The 15,743-nt window shown below is 42.6% G+C and overlaps 1 protein-coding gene across 6 annotated transcripts in view; it reads right to left on the bottom strand.

Annotated features, from left to right (window-relative positions):
- Nucleotides 1-15,743, bottom strand: part of Grm7 (glutamate metabotropic receptor 7) — a 597,974-nt gene that overhangs the window by 188,151 nt on the left and 394,080 nt on the right. For all 6 annotated transcript variants that reach the window (XR_011371182.1, XR_011371183.1, XR_011371184.1 and 3 more), the window contains exon 7: nucleotides 12,305-12,444. Coding sequence is in view for 3 of the 6 variants with exons in the window: in XM_070019004.1 (XP_069875105.1) it covers nucleotides 12,305-12,444 (140 nt within the window). In the remaining 3 variants the exon portion in view is untranslated. The remainder of the gene's footprint in view (nucleotides 1-12,304; nucleotides 12,445-15,743) is intronic.

Below are 15,743 nucleotides of genomic sequence, written 5' to 3'. Positions count from 1 at the left end.
AACCCTTCCATGCAACAAAACATGCTGAGAAAAATCACTGCCAGAGAAGAGGCTCAAGTTTTTCTCTACTCTACAATTTCATTCTCAAGTGTTCAATATGAATGCTAACACTCTTCCTGAAAGACTGCAGAGTTCATGGAAGAGAAGACAGAAATCATGTTAACACCACCATATTTTCTATTTAGAAATGATCTACCTCCTTCATTGGGTCTCCTGATGATTTCCAGAAACAGACTGACATACAGAGCAGAGACCCAGAAAGGAAGGCATTGCAAAGAGAGTCCCTACATCTTGAGTTCGCCTAATAAAAAACAATGCTCTCAATCCTGAATGCACCTAATAAGATACTTGACAGTGAAAATCTGCCACGCAGCCAGGAACTCTTCAGGAGCTTTGCCACTTGGTAGTCAGGGAATGACTGGAAAGCAGCGAATCTGCTCAAATCGTTCAAGGCAGTCAGCTTAAGTGGCAATGCCACTCATCTGTGTGACAATGGCAGTGATGAGACCTAGAAGCATGGAGGGCCCCACCCCTTGTCTCCGCCCTCCTCACGCTGTCACCAGGCACTGTTGATTGAATCCTGCCAACCAGCATTTATAAGCCAAGGTGATCTATCCTGTTGATGGGGGGGGAATTAACTCTCAAGGAAATATGCCCACAAATCACGTAACTGACTATTTACCAACTTCGACACTAGCTTCTTATTGCAGCATACATAATTTCAGGGCAATTTTCAGAAAGCCACTTTCCTTTCCCACGCGTATCCATCAACAGGTAAAAGCCTGCTCCGCCAGTGTGATTTCCAGCGGCAGGCAGCATGTCCCCCCGCGTCCTCTTCACTCATCCCGAAGCCTTACAGTATCGCCACACAATCCATCAAGAAACACATCTGTTATTTATGAGAAATTTAGCCTTCTTTGTATTCTCTCGCCACATCCTTTTTGCTGTCTTTCTTGTTCTGAGCGTGTTGCTTCTTTCTCACTGTCATCTTTGGGAAGACGAGAGCAATTGTTCAGTAGAGCAATTGGAAATGCTCCTCATGCATGAATAGCTGAGTACTTACTGGAGACACTGTAAGAGGACGCAGCGTCTGGCTTAGAGCGCTGCGGAGTGACGGCCAAGGCACCACAGGCAAAATGAGACAGTCTGAGGAACCCCTTCCTTTCCCCCAGGTTTCCCTCATCCCACGTCCCAGCAAGACAGAGATTTCTCCCTGGGTTCCACCATCAGGCTGATGGGAACTTGTAAGATTTAGCAATAAACATACACATACACATCCACCTCGCAGAAGTCACTTTCATCTTTCACAATGGGAAATTAGCTGTACAGCTGTACACTATCAGCCAGAACCCGTTTCCAGGAACAGGAAATACATTGATGATGAATGTGGATGGTGTGTGGGGGGGGGGGTAGGGGATGGATATGCAGGGGAAATTTTGCTCATTTAAATGTGCTTTTATTTGTTCATTTTTTGAGGTGTGGGAGTGGGGAAGAGTTTGCTTTTCTCCAGCTATATATTTTTTTCAGAGCAGATATTTGTAGATATACAAAATACTAGAAAGAAAGGTAACTAACCAGGGAGAAATATCCCATTGAGAAGTCCAGGGTGGGCCTAGAGGCTCCTGGGTAGAGTAACCAGAGGAATGGACTCTTTCAGATAAAGGCCACACTGAGGACACAGATACTGCTCTTTAAACAGAGGGGGGCTTTGGCTATATCCATTACAGATCTGGCTGGCTTAAGCAATGGGTATAGACAGGTTGACATCGCTTGAAGTTTTATGCTATTTGGTGCTGAAAGTGGAGGGAGGGTGGAAAATAATTGGCATGACCAAATATGTTGCTCTACAAAAGAAAACAGGAGGTGGAGTAGTACTCGGCTTTCCATTGCTGTGACAAAATACCTGGGGCAGGCTTACTTAAAGAGGAAAGATCGATAGCTCGCAGTGTTAGTTCCTGACCGGCCCAGGTGCTTTTGGACCTATGGTGTGAGTGATTATCATGGGAGTCTGAGTGCCTGGCGGAGGAAGATGCACATACAGACAGAGGGAGGGCTCTAAGGGGGAGGGAAAATGGAGAGAGAGAGAGAGAGAAGAAGGTAGGAAGGGGCTAGAGACAAAATACATCCTTCAAGGGTCCCTCCTTACAGGGCCTACTTCCTCTAATTATACCTTGAACTGCTACACTTCTTATATCTCCCAATAGTCCATTAAGATATGCAGGGGCTGGGAAGGTGGCTCAGAGGTAGAGCACTTGCCTTGCATGCATGAGGCCCTGGGTTCGATTCCTCAGCACCACATAAGCAAAAAGAAAAAAGCTGGAAGTGGTGCTGTGGCTCAAGTGGTAGAGCTCTAGCCTTGAGCTGAAGAGCTCAGGGACAGCGCCCAGGCCCAGAGTTCAGGCCCCATGACCCGACTCCCTCCCCCCCCCCCCCCCCCGCCAAAAAAAAAGATATGCAATCACCCATGGCATTAATCCGTCTCTGAACCCAGAGCCTTAATCATCCAGACATCTTCCATAGGCCCCAGCTCTGAACATTGCTCTATTGGGGACCAAGCCTTTGACTAGGAACTTTTGGGGGATACTTTAAGATACGAGTTGTACAAATGGATCTGGAAGAGGTGAGGCAGGGGCGGAGGGAAAGAAAGGGAAAAGCATCTTTCTCTCCTCTCTTTTGTCCAGGCAGGTGACCTTGAAGCTCCTTCTTTTGCTCTTGCGCCAGAGTTCTATTTATCATCGGCAGATTGGGCTATCCCATTTGCAGGGGCACTGAGAACAAGTTGGAGGTCAATGGAACTCTCTCCCAAGCCAACTAACTTTCCTGTGCCTTTGGCATCATTTTTAGGATCCTAGAACTCTTCATCCCTGAGACGTCCTAAGGGTGGGTTCTACGTACTTTGCTGAATTCTAGACTATTTCTTGGGCTTTCCAGGAATGGAAATAGAGCATTTATCTATCAAATAGCTCAGCTTAATGAACCATAAAAAGTGTTGATAAAAAATGCTTGGCTTAAGTCTCACTGAGTAGGCAACTATACCAATTGTCTAAGAATTAGGAGGGACTGGAGCTATATCTTATTGGTACAGAACTTCCCCTGGGCTCAATGTCTGGCTCATTATGCAAGAGCACAATGAGAATTTGGAATATAACAGACTTCCCAGAGCATCAGAATTATTAAATGGCACCCAGTGTGTTGAGAGGAGCGTGTAGCTAACTGGGGGCATGCTCTGGGGGAAGATTCTGGGACTCCAATACCTCTTCTTCCATTCTCTCTCTCTCTCTCTCTCTCTCTCTCTCTCTCTCTCTCTCTCTCTCTCTCTCTCTCTCTCTCTCTCTCTCTCTCTCTCTCTCTCTCTCTCTCTCTCTCTCTCTCTCTCTCTCTCTCTCTCTCTCTCTCTCTCTCTCTCTCTCTCTCTCTCTCTCTCTCTCTCTCTCTCTGCTTTGTGATGATCATGACACATGAGCAGTTTCTTCCATCCTGTGCTCTTTGCTATACTGTTCTTCCCCAAAGGTATGGATTCTTGGAATGATGAGCTAAGAACTCCAAAATGGTGGCTCAGGTGAACCTGTCCACTCTGAAGTTGATGCGTCCACTTATTTTGCAAGTAATGGTGACCATGATTTAACATGATGATATTAAGTGCTTTCCTTAGATAATTAGTGGGAAGGGAAAAACTTACCTGGGGCCTTGTGATGGGGTACCACTTAATAAAACCATCTCCCGGTTGTACAAAAACACTTCATACCTAAGGACTATCTTTGCTTTCTTTCTTTTTTATTGCCAGTCCTGAGGCTTGAACTCAGGTCCTGGGCTCTGTTCCTGATCCTCTATATGTTCAAGGCTAATGCTCTACCATTTGATCCACAGCACCACTTCTGGCTTTTTCTATTATGTGGTTCTGAGGAAACAAATATGGGGCTTCATGCATGCTAGGCAAGCACTCTACCACTGAGTCACATTCCCAGTCCAGAACTATCTTTTAATGATAACATAATTAGGTCATTTTAGAATTTTTGCCTTCCTAAGGCAAAAAAAAAGAGGCAGATTTGCATTGGCAATGACTGGAAGGGGTCCCTGCTGGAAGAGTTGAGCGCTCTCTAGATCATTCATCTTATTTCTGTTCTCATGTATATTTTGCCTGAACCTAAAATGCAAATTGTAATGAAATTTAGCATCTTTCCTACAAAACATAGAGTATATTAATAAATGTGAAGGGACTTGTTTGGATGGCTATAATACAAACAAGAATTTATCGGGGTTCAGACATCTTTAATGTACATGTTTGTGGGACCATTTGATGACTGTAAATACAATTAATCTTCCAGATGTTTGTAGAAATAACACAGCTCTATGCCACAGATTACTAGACAACATGCTGACAAAACATTCTTCCATACCCAGCATGGTTTAGAATGTGCACAGATGAATGTTTCCAAATAAAAGCATCTTCCTCTTGCAAGCTGCATTTATTGACCCTTTATTTAAAAAAAAGTATTATTACTTACTCCTGGATGTTTGGGGTTATTAACTCTATTGATCTAGTAGTGTTCATTTTTGGAAACCAATTTCCTCAGACTAGAATAAAAAGTAAAGTATATAACTCAGAACAAATTAGTGGAAATAAGTTGGCATATGCCGTAAGTCTAGTTTAGTTTAGGTGGATAAAATGGAATGAATTAGGTGTATGTTGAAGAAAGTGGACTTAGGCGGGAATCAGGCAGGAGGGAGTGGTGGAGTTTGTGGTAAGTAGATTTAGAAACCTGCCTGCTTACTACTGCTACTACTACCACTACCACCACCACCACCACCATTACTACTACTACTATTACTACTACTACCACCACCAACCCTGGTTGCATGATATTAATGGGATATTATTGCTACATCTGACCTTTCAAAGAGAGGTTAAAAAATACATGTAATTTTCCAATTTTTAAAAATAATAGCAAGCCACTGATTGTCCAAGCATTCCTGTTATGAGTGTCTTTCCTCCTCATTTGGCTGACAAATAAGTAGGAGATGCTGTTAGTGATTTGTAAATATCGTTTGTAAAGTTCAGATCCGAGATGGTGACAAATGGAAGTGACTCTTGTATATCTCGTGTCAGGTCAAATGCTGTCTTTCTGGAGAGTCCTTCTTTGCTCATGTCTATTGAGTTAATAACTGGAGAGAGAGTCATGATTAGCTACTAAATCTATCTGACTTTGAATCCCTTTTTGCTTTGGCTTTTCCTGTAAGGTAGCATGAAGAATATAGAAAGGAAGGTAGCAGATGCAACTGGCTTTAATCATCTGATTATGAGTTCACTTCAACAAAAGCCCAAGTACCTAGCAACTCTTCCATTTGATCCCTGAAGAGCAGTAATTCTACTCCATGCTCTCAAATAACCACTGATATGTTTCTAAAAATACAAAAAGCACTTGGGACCAAACCAAATCCAATTATTTTATCCCCCCTTTTTTCTCCATTTCTCCTGACCTGCTTTATCATTCAAAGGCCCTAACAGCCTATCTTTGCAATTGGAAGAACCTAAAATACAGAAGAAGCTTTGTGATAAATCAAGTTCTTAAACAGATTAACTGAGTTACATATGGCACCAAATGGGACCCAATTCTGGATATGTCTTCTCATCCATCCATCCAACAGAACTTGAGATACCACAGCAAAAAGGATACATTTCCTGCCACTATATTATCTGTGTAATCCAATGGTTGATGTGCTCATCCACCAAACATTTGATCAACTCTTTCTGCTGTAGGTTAAGCAATATACTAAGGGCTGAGGTATAATGAAAAACAATCCTTGCTAGGCACCAGTGGCTCACGCCTGTCACCTTAGCTACTCATGGAGGCTGAGATCTGAGGATCCCAGTTCAAAGCCAGCCTGGGCAAGAAAATCCCTGAGACTCATCTCCAATAAACCAAACCAGAAGTGGTACTGCGGTTCAAGTGGTAGAGCGCTACCCTTGGGCTGAAGAACTGAGGGACAGCACCCAGGCCCAGAGTTCAAGCCCCATGACCAACAAAAAAAAAATAAAAACAAAAAGAACAATCCCAGCAGCACTATAATGGACCTTTTAAATAGTTTTCAACCATGCAATGAAGTAAAGATGTGCTGCTGTAATATTCTATATATACATATATATGTGTGTATGTATATACACACAAATATATACACTACTGTTCCTGGTGTAGTGAATATATTTCATGTAAACAGTAACTATAGGAAGCAAGTAATTCTGACTTACAGCTAGAAAGGACAGACTCAGAGCCATTCAATCAGCTCATCTTCAAAGATTGCTGACCTAATGATTCAAAACAAAGCTATAAATTATATGCAAAAGAGCTGTTGATTATGATAGGCAACAAGGTGATTTCATAAAGGAACTTTCAGACTGAAGCTGAAGAAGTATGGGATTTTGACAATTTAGTAATCTTTCCTTCTTCCCACCAATGCTTTGAGGAAAGCTCCTTCTCCATAGCTCATCTACTCTATTGGAAATGAGGGTGTGATTAGACTTCAAAAACATTTTTTCTGTTGCAATTATGATACAATAGACTGATTAGTAGTTTTATAGGCAAGTACATGTAAGTGTTGATTGGGGCATATATAATTTTACTGCTGATTTGGGCAATGAACTATTGTTATGTCTTTAAATGTCTGTGACAGTCAAAATTCCAATCAGCATGGAAGATTCAATATTTAACAAAATGACAACTTTTGAAATTAATATTTAATCACCTGAGTTTAGTGAAATGTAAAAAAAAAGTCTGCCTAGTAAACGGAGTTTTAGTTTATTTTTCCATCAGGAGTACACTACAAAGCCTTTTGTTTTACATGTTTGATGATTACAGTGGGTGAGATTTTAAGTGGAAAGTATCTTGCATAAATTGTCTTAATTTACTGATAACTAAACCATCCATGGAATATTAGAAATGGTTTTCAGTAAAGGATTTACTAGGGGGCAAACAATCTCAGGTAGAGTAGTTTTCCTTTCCAAGATCTGACCTCTTTTCCTTGTAACAACCACAGTACCCTCAGGACAACTCCCTTAAGCTTTCAAGAATAGAATCATTTCTTAAGAGTGTGATGTCCTGGATTGGCCAGCAGACACCCAATGGCTCGTCCTCATTGGATAAGCTTATCTGAGTGCATCTCCCATCACTATGGCCCCACTGATTGGCTTACATTAAATTGGTTGCCACCCTGAGACTTGAAGAGCATTCAGTATAAAGCTCAGAGCTAAACAGGAAAGTAGGATACTCCATTCCCAGAAGAAGGAAGAGTAGCTGATGATTCAAATAATGTCAATCATTAAAGAGACAGCAGGGGAGCTGGTGTCATTGGCTCATAACTATAACCTGAACAACGGGGAGATAGATCTTAGAACAGGAGAATCATGGTTTGAGACTAGACTGGGCAGAGGTGTTTTCAAAATCCCTTCACAACACATAGCTGGGTGCAGTGTCATGTACCAGTTATCCCAAGCTCTGTGGGAGGCTGGATCAGGAGGACAGCCCTGGAAGAGGAAGTCAACCAGACGCCATTTCCATGGAGGTGAGCTGAGCACGCGCAGCACGGAGTCAAGCATGTTGCGTGGATAGTAAGCAAGACCCTGGTCTTAAAAATTAACCAGTGAAAACAGGTTTGGAGACATGGCTCAGCAGTATAGCACCCACCTAACAAGCACAAGTTCCTGAGTTTAAAAGAAGGGCCCTTTTGGTGCCTCTTGGTCCATAAAACAAAGACTAAAACATGGATTCTACTTCCAAAGAGCTTTTCATCTCTTTTATAGGGCAGGAAGCAGAGAGAGATAGGTAGGTAGATAGAGAGAGAGAAAAAGACAGAGACAGAGACAAAGAAAGAGAGAGACAGAGAGAGATAGAGAGAGACACAGAGAGAGAGAGAGAAACAGAGACAGTGCAAACAAGCACCACTCATTTATGGCAGATCATGGTGCCAGTCTTGCTCTGGAGTACGAGATGGAATCTTGTGAACTTCATTGTTGCCTGAGCTGGTCTCTCAAATTGAGATCCCTAGGTCTCTACTTCTCCCTTAGCTAGGATTACTGGCTTGATCCATGATTTCCAACTATGAAATCTCTTGACAGTACAATAGAAATCTAAGAAATTAAAACAGGGTTCTATCTTTAAGGGCTCCAACTGGGAGAGGAAAAATTATATATATATATATAGTTTTATATGTTACATGTTACATATGATATATATGTATATTTGCTAATTCTATCTTCTGCAGAATTTCTTCTTTAAGCAGAAATTATTTTGATACTAGGACAGCAGTCACTTCTCAGGCCACAGACGTGCCAATGCTGGCAGTAAGGGTATAGGAGATACACTCTAGCTGATGGCACCTTACGTAGCACCCACACCCCAGAGCATCACATGCAGAAAAGGCAGAAGAACGGTGTGATGTACCACACTGGGATTCTGAGAAGCTAAAACTTTCTGGCTCAGAAACTCATTTGCAATTACTGACCTCAGAGAGAGCACTCCTGCAAATTTCATTTGCTAGAGAAGATGGAACTGGGAATTGGAAAAGTACCCCTGAGTCTTTGTAAATATGGGGAAGTATATCTGTTACTTGAAATGCTTTGTTGTGTTCCACTGATGAGAAGAAAAACCAACCTACAAAGTGGTATTTGTCTAAATTCCACTCTCACAAATACATATTTTTTAATAAACACAATCACAGAGTTATATCCAAAGGCACAACGTGGGTAGACTGACTACAACTGCAACTTCGGGAAGGAGATTTGGGGTCACAGCTCTGAGTCCACGAGGGGTGGGGGTGGGGAAGGGAGGCATCCTGTGGGAACCACTCCTACCTTCTCTTAGCTCATCCCCATCCAACAAGACCCACATTCAAGGAAAAATGTCCACAGGGGACCTCCTCTCAAAACGACTTTTCACCACTCTAGTTGAAGTTACCCAACTGACCACCCCCTTAAAGCTGTCTCTATTCACACCTGTCCTCCATTTTCCTGTCCACATTCAATACCAAGCATACACCTCTGGCTTCGCTGTTTCTATTCACACCTGTCCTCCATTTTCCTGCCCACATTCAATACCAAGCATACACCTCTGGCTTCCCCCTGAGATTCAGGCAGGTAGTCTGTCCCTCCCTGCCTACCACACAGTGCTCAGCTGAGCAGAATGGAACTGCTTAGTTCTACATCCAGCCCATGCCTCTCCCCTAGCTTCCGGAGACGCATAGCATCTGGGTTAACCCAGCTCTCTAGGCAAATGAAACCCACTACTGTGGATAGGTTACACTGGAAGCGACGCTATCATAGTCTATAAAGTTTCCAAGGCCTCAGGTTATCTGTCTTTCTGTTTTTCTTCCCATTTATTGGCTAAAAAGTTAGTTGTTGTTGTTGTTGTTTAACTGCAGGTCAAAACTCTTGCCTGAGTTTCTGGTTTAAATCCATTTCCTTTGGCACTCATATATTTAAGAAATCCCACAACTGTAAAAATCCCAATTAAGCATTGTCTTGGCGTGCTCCTGGTCCCAGCAGCCTTTCTCACCTGGGGCTGTCAGCACCTGCACAGTCCCTCAGGTGTGTCCTTCCATCTCTGGTGCAGTCTCCTCTCTGCAATCCCCTCATGGTTCATGGGGTGTCATCAGCATCACCCTGAGGGGACTCAGAAAAGCCAACTGCCAAGTCTGCTTTAGCCCAGACCTCCCAAATCAAATTCCAAGTACGGGGCTTCATTGTCTAGGTGTTAGAAGCTTAGATGATTCAAAGGCACTTTGAAGTTGGTGAATGGCTTCACAGTTTTACCTTATTTTGGTTGGCCTGACAACTACAGTAGATTCTTGATTGGTCTTTCAATTCCTGCTCCTACCCCCTTCCAAATCTTTATCTTTCCAGCTTTTCATGCTGGGTGCCAGTGGCTCACACCTGTAAGTTTAGCTACTCCTGAGGCTAAGATCGGAGGATTGCAGTTCAAAGCCAGTCTGGGCAGAGAAGTTCCGTAAGATTCTTATGTCCAATGAACCACCAAAAAAAAACTAGAGGTGGAGCTGTGGTTCAAGCCTTGAACAAAAGAAGCTCAGGGACTGTATCAAGGCCCTGAGTTCAAACCTCAGGACTGGAATATACATACAATAAAAAGGATAAAAGTAATTTTCATTCCTAAATTTGATGCAGTCAAACCTGTAATTATTATTTAGAAATCAAAGTGTTTACCATGGCAGAAAGGGCGAGGGAGAGGGAGGGAAGGAAGGAATTTGACCAGGGTGCATTGTGTACAAGTATGGAGCTATCAAGATTAAACCCTTTCATATGCTAATAACCCTGTATATATGCTAATAAAATGTAAAAATAGCCCCCCCCAACCTTAACAATAAGAACTCCTTAAATGGCCAGTTGAATTCAATATCCAAAAGGAATAAAATATCAACTGCACAAAGAAAAATAGAATCAGTTTTAAGGACAGATCATAAAATGATCTGAGATGCTCAGATGATCACAGATTGTATCAGAGGCTGTCAAGTGACAGGTGGGAATCCTGCATATATTCAAAACTCACCCATACCAGAAATGATACCTGTGCCAACGCTTGCGATACAGGACACTAACACGTCCACTTAATTTCAGCTCCTTGGGTTTATAATAATATCTATGACTTTAGACATGCCATATACCTTGACCTGGTGCCCTCTAATCTTGGTTAACCCATCTGGATAACACACAGGGGCCCATTTGTGGTTAGCCAATCAGCTAAGCTCTTCCTACTGTCTCTCCCTGCTTCCCTCCCTTCCTTCCCTCCCCTCCCCTCCTCCCTCTCTCCCTCCCTTCCTCCCTTCCTTCTTTCATTCTTTTCTTCCTTTCTGTTTTCCTTCCTTCATTCCTTTGTTCCTTCCTTCCTTTCTTCTTTCCTTTCTCTCCCTCCCTCCATTCTTTCCTTCTCTTCCTTCCTCTTTTCTTTCCTTGCTTCCTTTTTTTCCCTTTCCATACCTCCTTCCTTCCTTCCTTCCTTTTCTGCATTCTGTCTTTAAGTTTTTGAGGGTCTCTATTATTGGAATCCAGGCTGGGTTCAAATGTGCAATTCTCCTTCCTTGGCCCCCAGAGGACTGGGATTATAGGCATCTCTAAGACCACACATGTCTTCATTCTGCTTTTGATCATTGCAGCTAAGATTTGCCTTTTGGGTTTTGTTTGCTTGGCTTTCATTTCTTTTTGCACACGGTGGAGCTGTGCCTTGGATACAGGATACGTTCAGGTGGTCCTTTTCTCTTTGTCCCTTAGTGTTCATGTTAGCCATAGATGGCACTTAGTGTCTGGCTCCAGCCATTCTGGGTTACCTGTTATAATCCTTCGCACTCAGTCTTGGTGTCAGTTCAGTTGGGATGACTGAACTCAGGAGAGGAAGGGCTGACCAAGCCAGGCAGGGGCACTGTACAAAGGCAATGAGCGGCGTGAGGTAGCTTACCACTACTTGTGTCCATTGTCTCCTTTTTGTAGACACTGTGAACCAAACCCCCACTCCTTACTCTGAGATATGGGTTGGTTCTGTTTTTCACTGCCAAGAAACCTTACTCTCAACAATTGCCTAAAGTACAGACTCATGAAGGCTAATCATATAATTTCCAACTTTGGTAAAGACATGAAAAAACCCCACAACCTTTTCTGAGACAGGGACTATCATGGACAACTTATATATCAAAAAGTGCCTAGAGATTAAGCCACTGCACCTGCATAGAAGTTTCTGGATGAGAGAAACATGTGAGCAAGTAAACAAACTCTCTTCCTAATGTACACAAGCCTCTTATGCAATCCATTCAAGACCCTACAGGATAAGAAGACTTGAATAAGGGTGTTAATACTCATTTCTCCATTTAACTATGTTTGAGTGGGACATGAGCTGGGGTAATGGTTATGGAAGGCCCAATTTGGCACTTAGGAGGCTAATGTTTTCTATGAAACGAACTAAGAATATGAAAAGAAAACAAATGTCATCATGAAAGGAAAGAAAGGGGAAGGGAAGAGAGTCAGGAAGGGGAAAGGAAAGGAGAAAGAAGACTCTAAGAAACAATCATGTAAGAGTAGAAGCAGATAACCTGCTGTCCATGGAGAGGAATCTCAGATTTAATGCAACAACACCCATGATGACACCGGTAACGCACACACTCTGTGCTCAGTTCCTGTCGTGGCCATCATCACTGCTACCTTCTTACTGGCGATAAGTTGCAAGCTCGCGTGTATGTGTCCCCATGAGCACGAATGAGAATCACAGATCTCATGCAGCAGGCAGGGAAGAAGAGAAACAGGCAGACTCACGTTCAGCTGTAACTCGTCTGTCCACTGCCCGATCAGACGATAGCCAGGGTTGGTGGTGTTGGTTGTCTGGTACTGAAAGATGTCATAGCGCCCAGGCGCGTCTCCATTCTTGTTAAACATCACCGGGGTGCCAGCACTTCCTGCAGGTGACCAGGAAGGAGAGATGTCATTGTGGAGCCAGAGTTCCTCCATCTCCTAGGCTAGGGGTGAGTCAGGAGAGCTGGGAAGGGACAGGGTGGAGACTTTTCACCAAGGAAGAAAGGTTTCAGCGTTTCCCAGCTTTCAGTCCATGGTAGGGTGTCATTGTGTTTGTGGGGCTGGGGTGAGGTAGAATATTGTGGTGGAAGGGTGAGACAGAGGGAAACCCTTTACCCCACAGTGGCCAGGAAGGCAAAAAAGATAGAATTCCTGCACTAGTGGGTTGTTGTTGTTTTTTTCTCTTCTGTTCCTAGTGGAACCCCAGCTTTTGGGTGGTGTGCCACCCTCAGAGATGACGCCAGGGGAACGCCACAGATCAGCACAGCTGAGAAGCACAAGTGCTTCTCAACACTCTCAGAGGACAGCCAAGGTGAATCTGATTAATCAGAGACAACCTCATTGTTTCCACGATTCCCTCCACATGGTCTCTATCATTTGTGGGCAGGTCACCAGTAAGAGCTGCCAGTAATAATGATATAAAACAGAAAGGTAACCCGTTTTCTCCTTTAAATAGTTTGATTTCTCGATATTCCTTAGCATTTTATTCTGGAAATGTCCCCTTCAGGGGAACAAAAACTACACACATAATTTTCTTTTTGGAGACAACATTAAATTTTCACAGTTCTGCTGGTGAGAATGGCAATAATGATGACGAGGGTGGTTTTATTGTTTTAGTTTCTGCCCAACTATAAACTGTGGCAACTAAAGAACCATTTTGCAAAACTATGAAATTATTTTTAAAGGGTATGTAATTAAAAATAACCAAAAAAATAAAAAAAGGTTTATCTAGATGTGTATTTCTCTGATGATTGTGTTTAGAAGTCTTTTGGGCTGGTTATTTCTACATTGCTTTATAGGGTAATCAGTGTAAAATGCTTATCAGTGTCAGAAAGATGCTCAATAAACACTTTTATTTCTTAATCCTTCTTGTAATGTCCAGCTTAAAGTGTAACCAATTATTTTGATACAATTAAGCATCAAAGTTAATTTTAAAGATAACTACATTTACAGAGTATATATATATATACACAAATACATGTATATATATATATAAAATACATACATAAATGTGTTGATTAGAAGAAAGAACAATTACCAAATCATACACAAAGACCAGAAGTCATCTGTTTGTCTTGGTCTGAGCAACAGTGACAAAGGAACCACAGAATAGTCTGGTGCAGGTGAATGGGAGGTGGAAGGAGCCACAGGTGCATCTACTTCACAGGTGACAAAGCATACAGAGGTCCACGCGTCCCAGTCACTCAAGCACTGAGACAACAATAATGCTTAGCCATGGGTTTGGAATCTTCTAGAATGGGTATCAATACCAGGTTACCAGCTAACTTAGCAAGTTGCTCAGCCTCATTCTATGACCTCATCACTACCTTTCTGAGAGGGCTGGAGTTATGATTGTTTGGAATGGAGTGTATGATAGGTACAGTTCTGCACTTCTTGCTTCGTGAATGCTTACTTAGATTGTAATGACTCTCACATTTGATCTGAACAAAACGGCTATGATAAAAGGTTGTTGTTTGTTAGTTTGTTAATGTTTACCCAGGCAGTGTACAAGCCTTCAGTCATCTGATCTCACGTCTTGGTCAGTCCGCCAATCTCGTATCTAGTGCAGATTTGCCCATTGGTAGAAAGACTGTGTTTTACAACACGGAGACCACAGCTCATGTTGGGAGTGGGAGTTAAGCACCTGGGAATGCTATGTTGGGTCTATGGCTACACCTGCATGTGGCCAAAGTCACCGTTTCATTTTCTCCATGTTAATGAGAGACTACATCCCCATGGACCCGAAAGCACCCACCCCATCACCACAGAGGTCTTAAGCCCTCTGTGTGGGTGAATACATACCTTCTCAGCGCATGGAGAAAACAAACAGCAACAAAAGTGACATTGATAGCAACAGAAAGCTTCCAGGACTGGCTTTCTGCTGTTAGCAAACTTTCTGAGTCTACAAAAGGAAATGTGGACTCTGCAGGTCATTAGCAAGAAACAGGAATCCTGATCGTGAGCAGGGGGGACATTAATATTCAGTGACTTTTCTTCTCCTACATGTTGCATACTGGAATTCGTGTTGTACTTTGCCATAAATTCTATGGCTTCTATTCATTAAGTAATGATTCAAACTTTTCATAATCTTTGAGAGAAGAGGAAAAAGTATTCTTGGAGGCCTGGGGCTCCAAAAGATCTCTCTCACCCGCACGAGCTAAATATTCATCAGAATAGACCCATCACACAATTTCTCTCCTTTCTTACAGGCTTTGGGAGAGAAATGATTCTTGTCATGCCCTTTCCATTCTCATTAAAGTTCATGATAAAAAATATGAAAGATGTAGAGCTGAATACTTTATTTAAGTGATGAGTTCTCATAGCTTATTGTGTGGCTTTGACCTCAATGGATTCTATATTGCAACTGGCTTATTATTTCCATGTTTTTGTTTCCTCCCCTACAACTCCCTTTTTAAGAGTATCCCTGCAATTCTTGAAAAGGAGAAAGGAAGCCTTGTGTTCGATAAATTCTATGTCCAAAAAATTTTTTTTTAAAAAAAGATCAAGGCCAAAAATTGTAAAAAAAAAAAAAAAAAAGTATAGAAACAGGAGAGGATTTCCTTACAAAAGGTATTATTAGGACCAGAATGCAGACATATTAAGATAGGAAAGACTGGAACACTTGGTTATTTGGTAGCCGGAGCAGGGGATGGGCAGCACGTAAGTCTGCAATCTCTCCCACATGGGAAGATGGGAATGAAAGAGCTTTCCTTCTAAACACAAAAGGGTTGGGACGTAGATTGCTCTGATGACAGAAGTTGGCAGTTTGTCTGACATAGCATGCACAGCATCTAGACTTGCAGCATCCATACGTGCTCAACAAGCCTCCTAAATCTCAGTGCTGTAACAAGAAGGACGGGATGCTCACAGTTTGGTCGGGGCAGCAGAGGAGAGAGTCTCTCTGGTGCTACCACATGAGCCCCATCAGCCTGGAGGACACGTGGCTGGGAGTTGCTTGGGGTTTTCAGGAAGATTCTTGGCTGGGGCCTGGGACCTCTGCCTTTTATGCTTTAGTATCTGAATAACATCACTTCCAAAGGAGTCCTAGATTCACACAGACTTAGAAGAAGGGAGCCTGGATGTCACCTCTCTAAGATGGAAAGCTGACATTCTCTCTTGCAGAGGGAACTGGGAGCTGCTCTGTCCTTGCAACATAAGCCTCCCCTCCATTTCTTTTCTGGAA

This window comes from Dipodomys merriami, unplaced genomic scaffold (genome assembly GCF_024711535.1).
Source record: "Dipodomys merriami isolate MVZ:Mamm:240054 unplaced genomic scaffold, mDipMer1.0.p SCAF_13, whole genome shotgun sequence".
Lineage (NCBI taxonomy): Eukaryota > Metazoa > Chordata > Mammalia > Rodentia > Heteromyidae > Dipodomys > Dipodomys merriami.
Note: the sequence above shows the minus strand (reverse complement) of the source record. Positions and strands in the feature narration are given on the sequence as shown.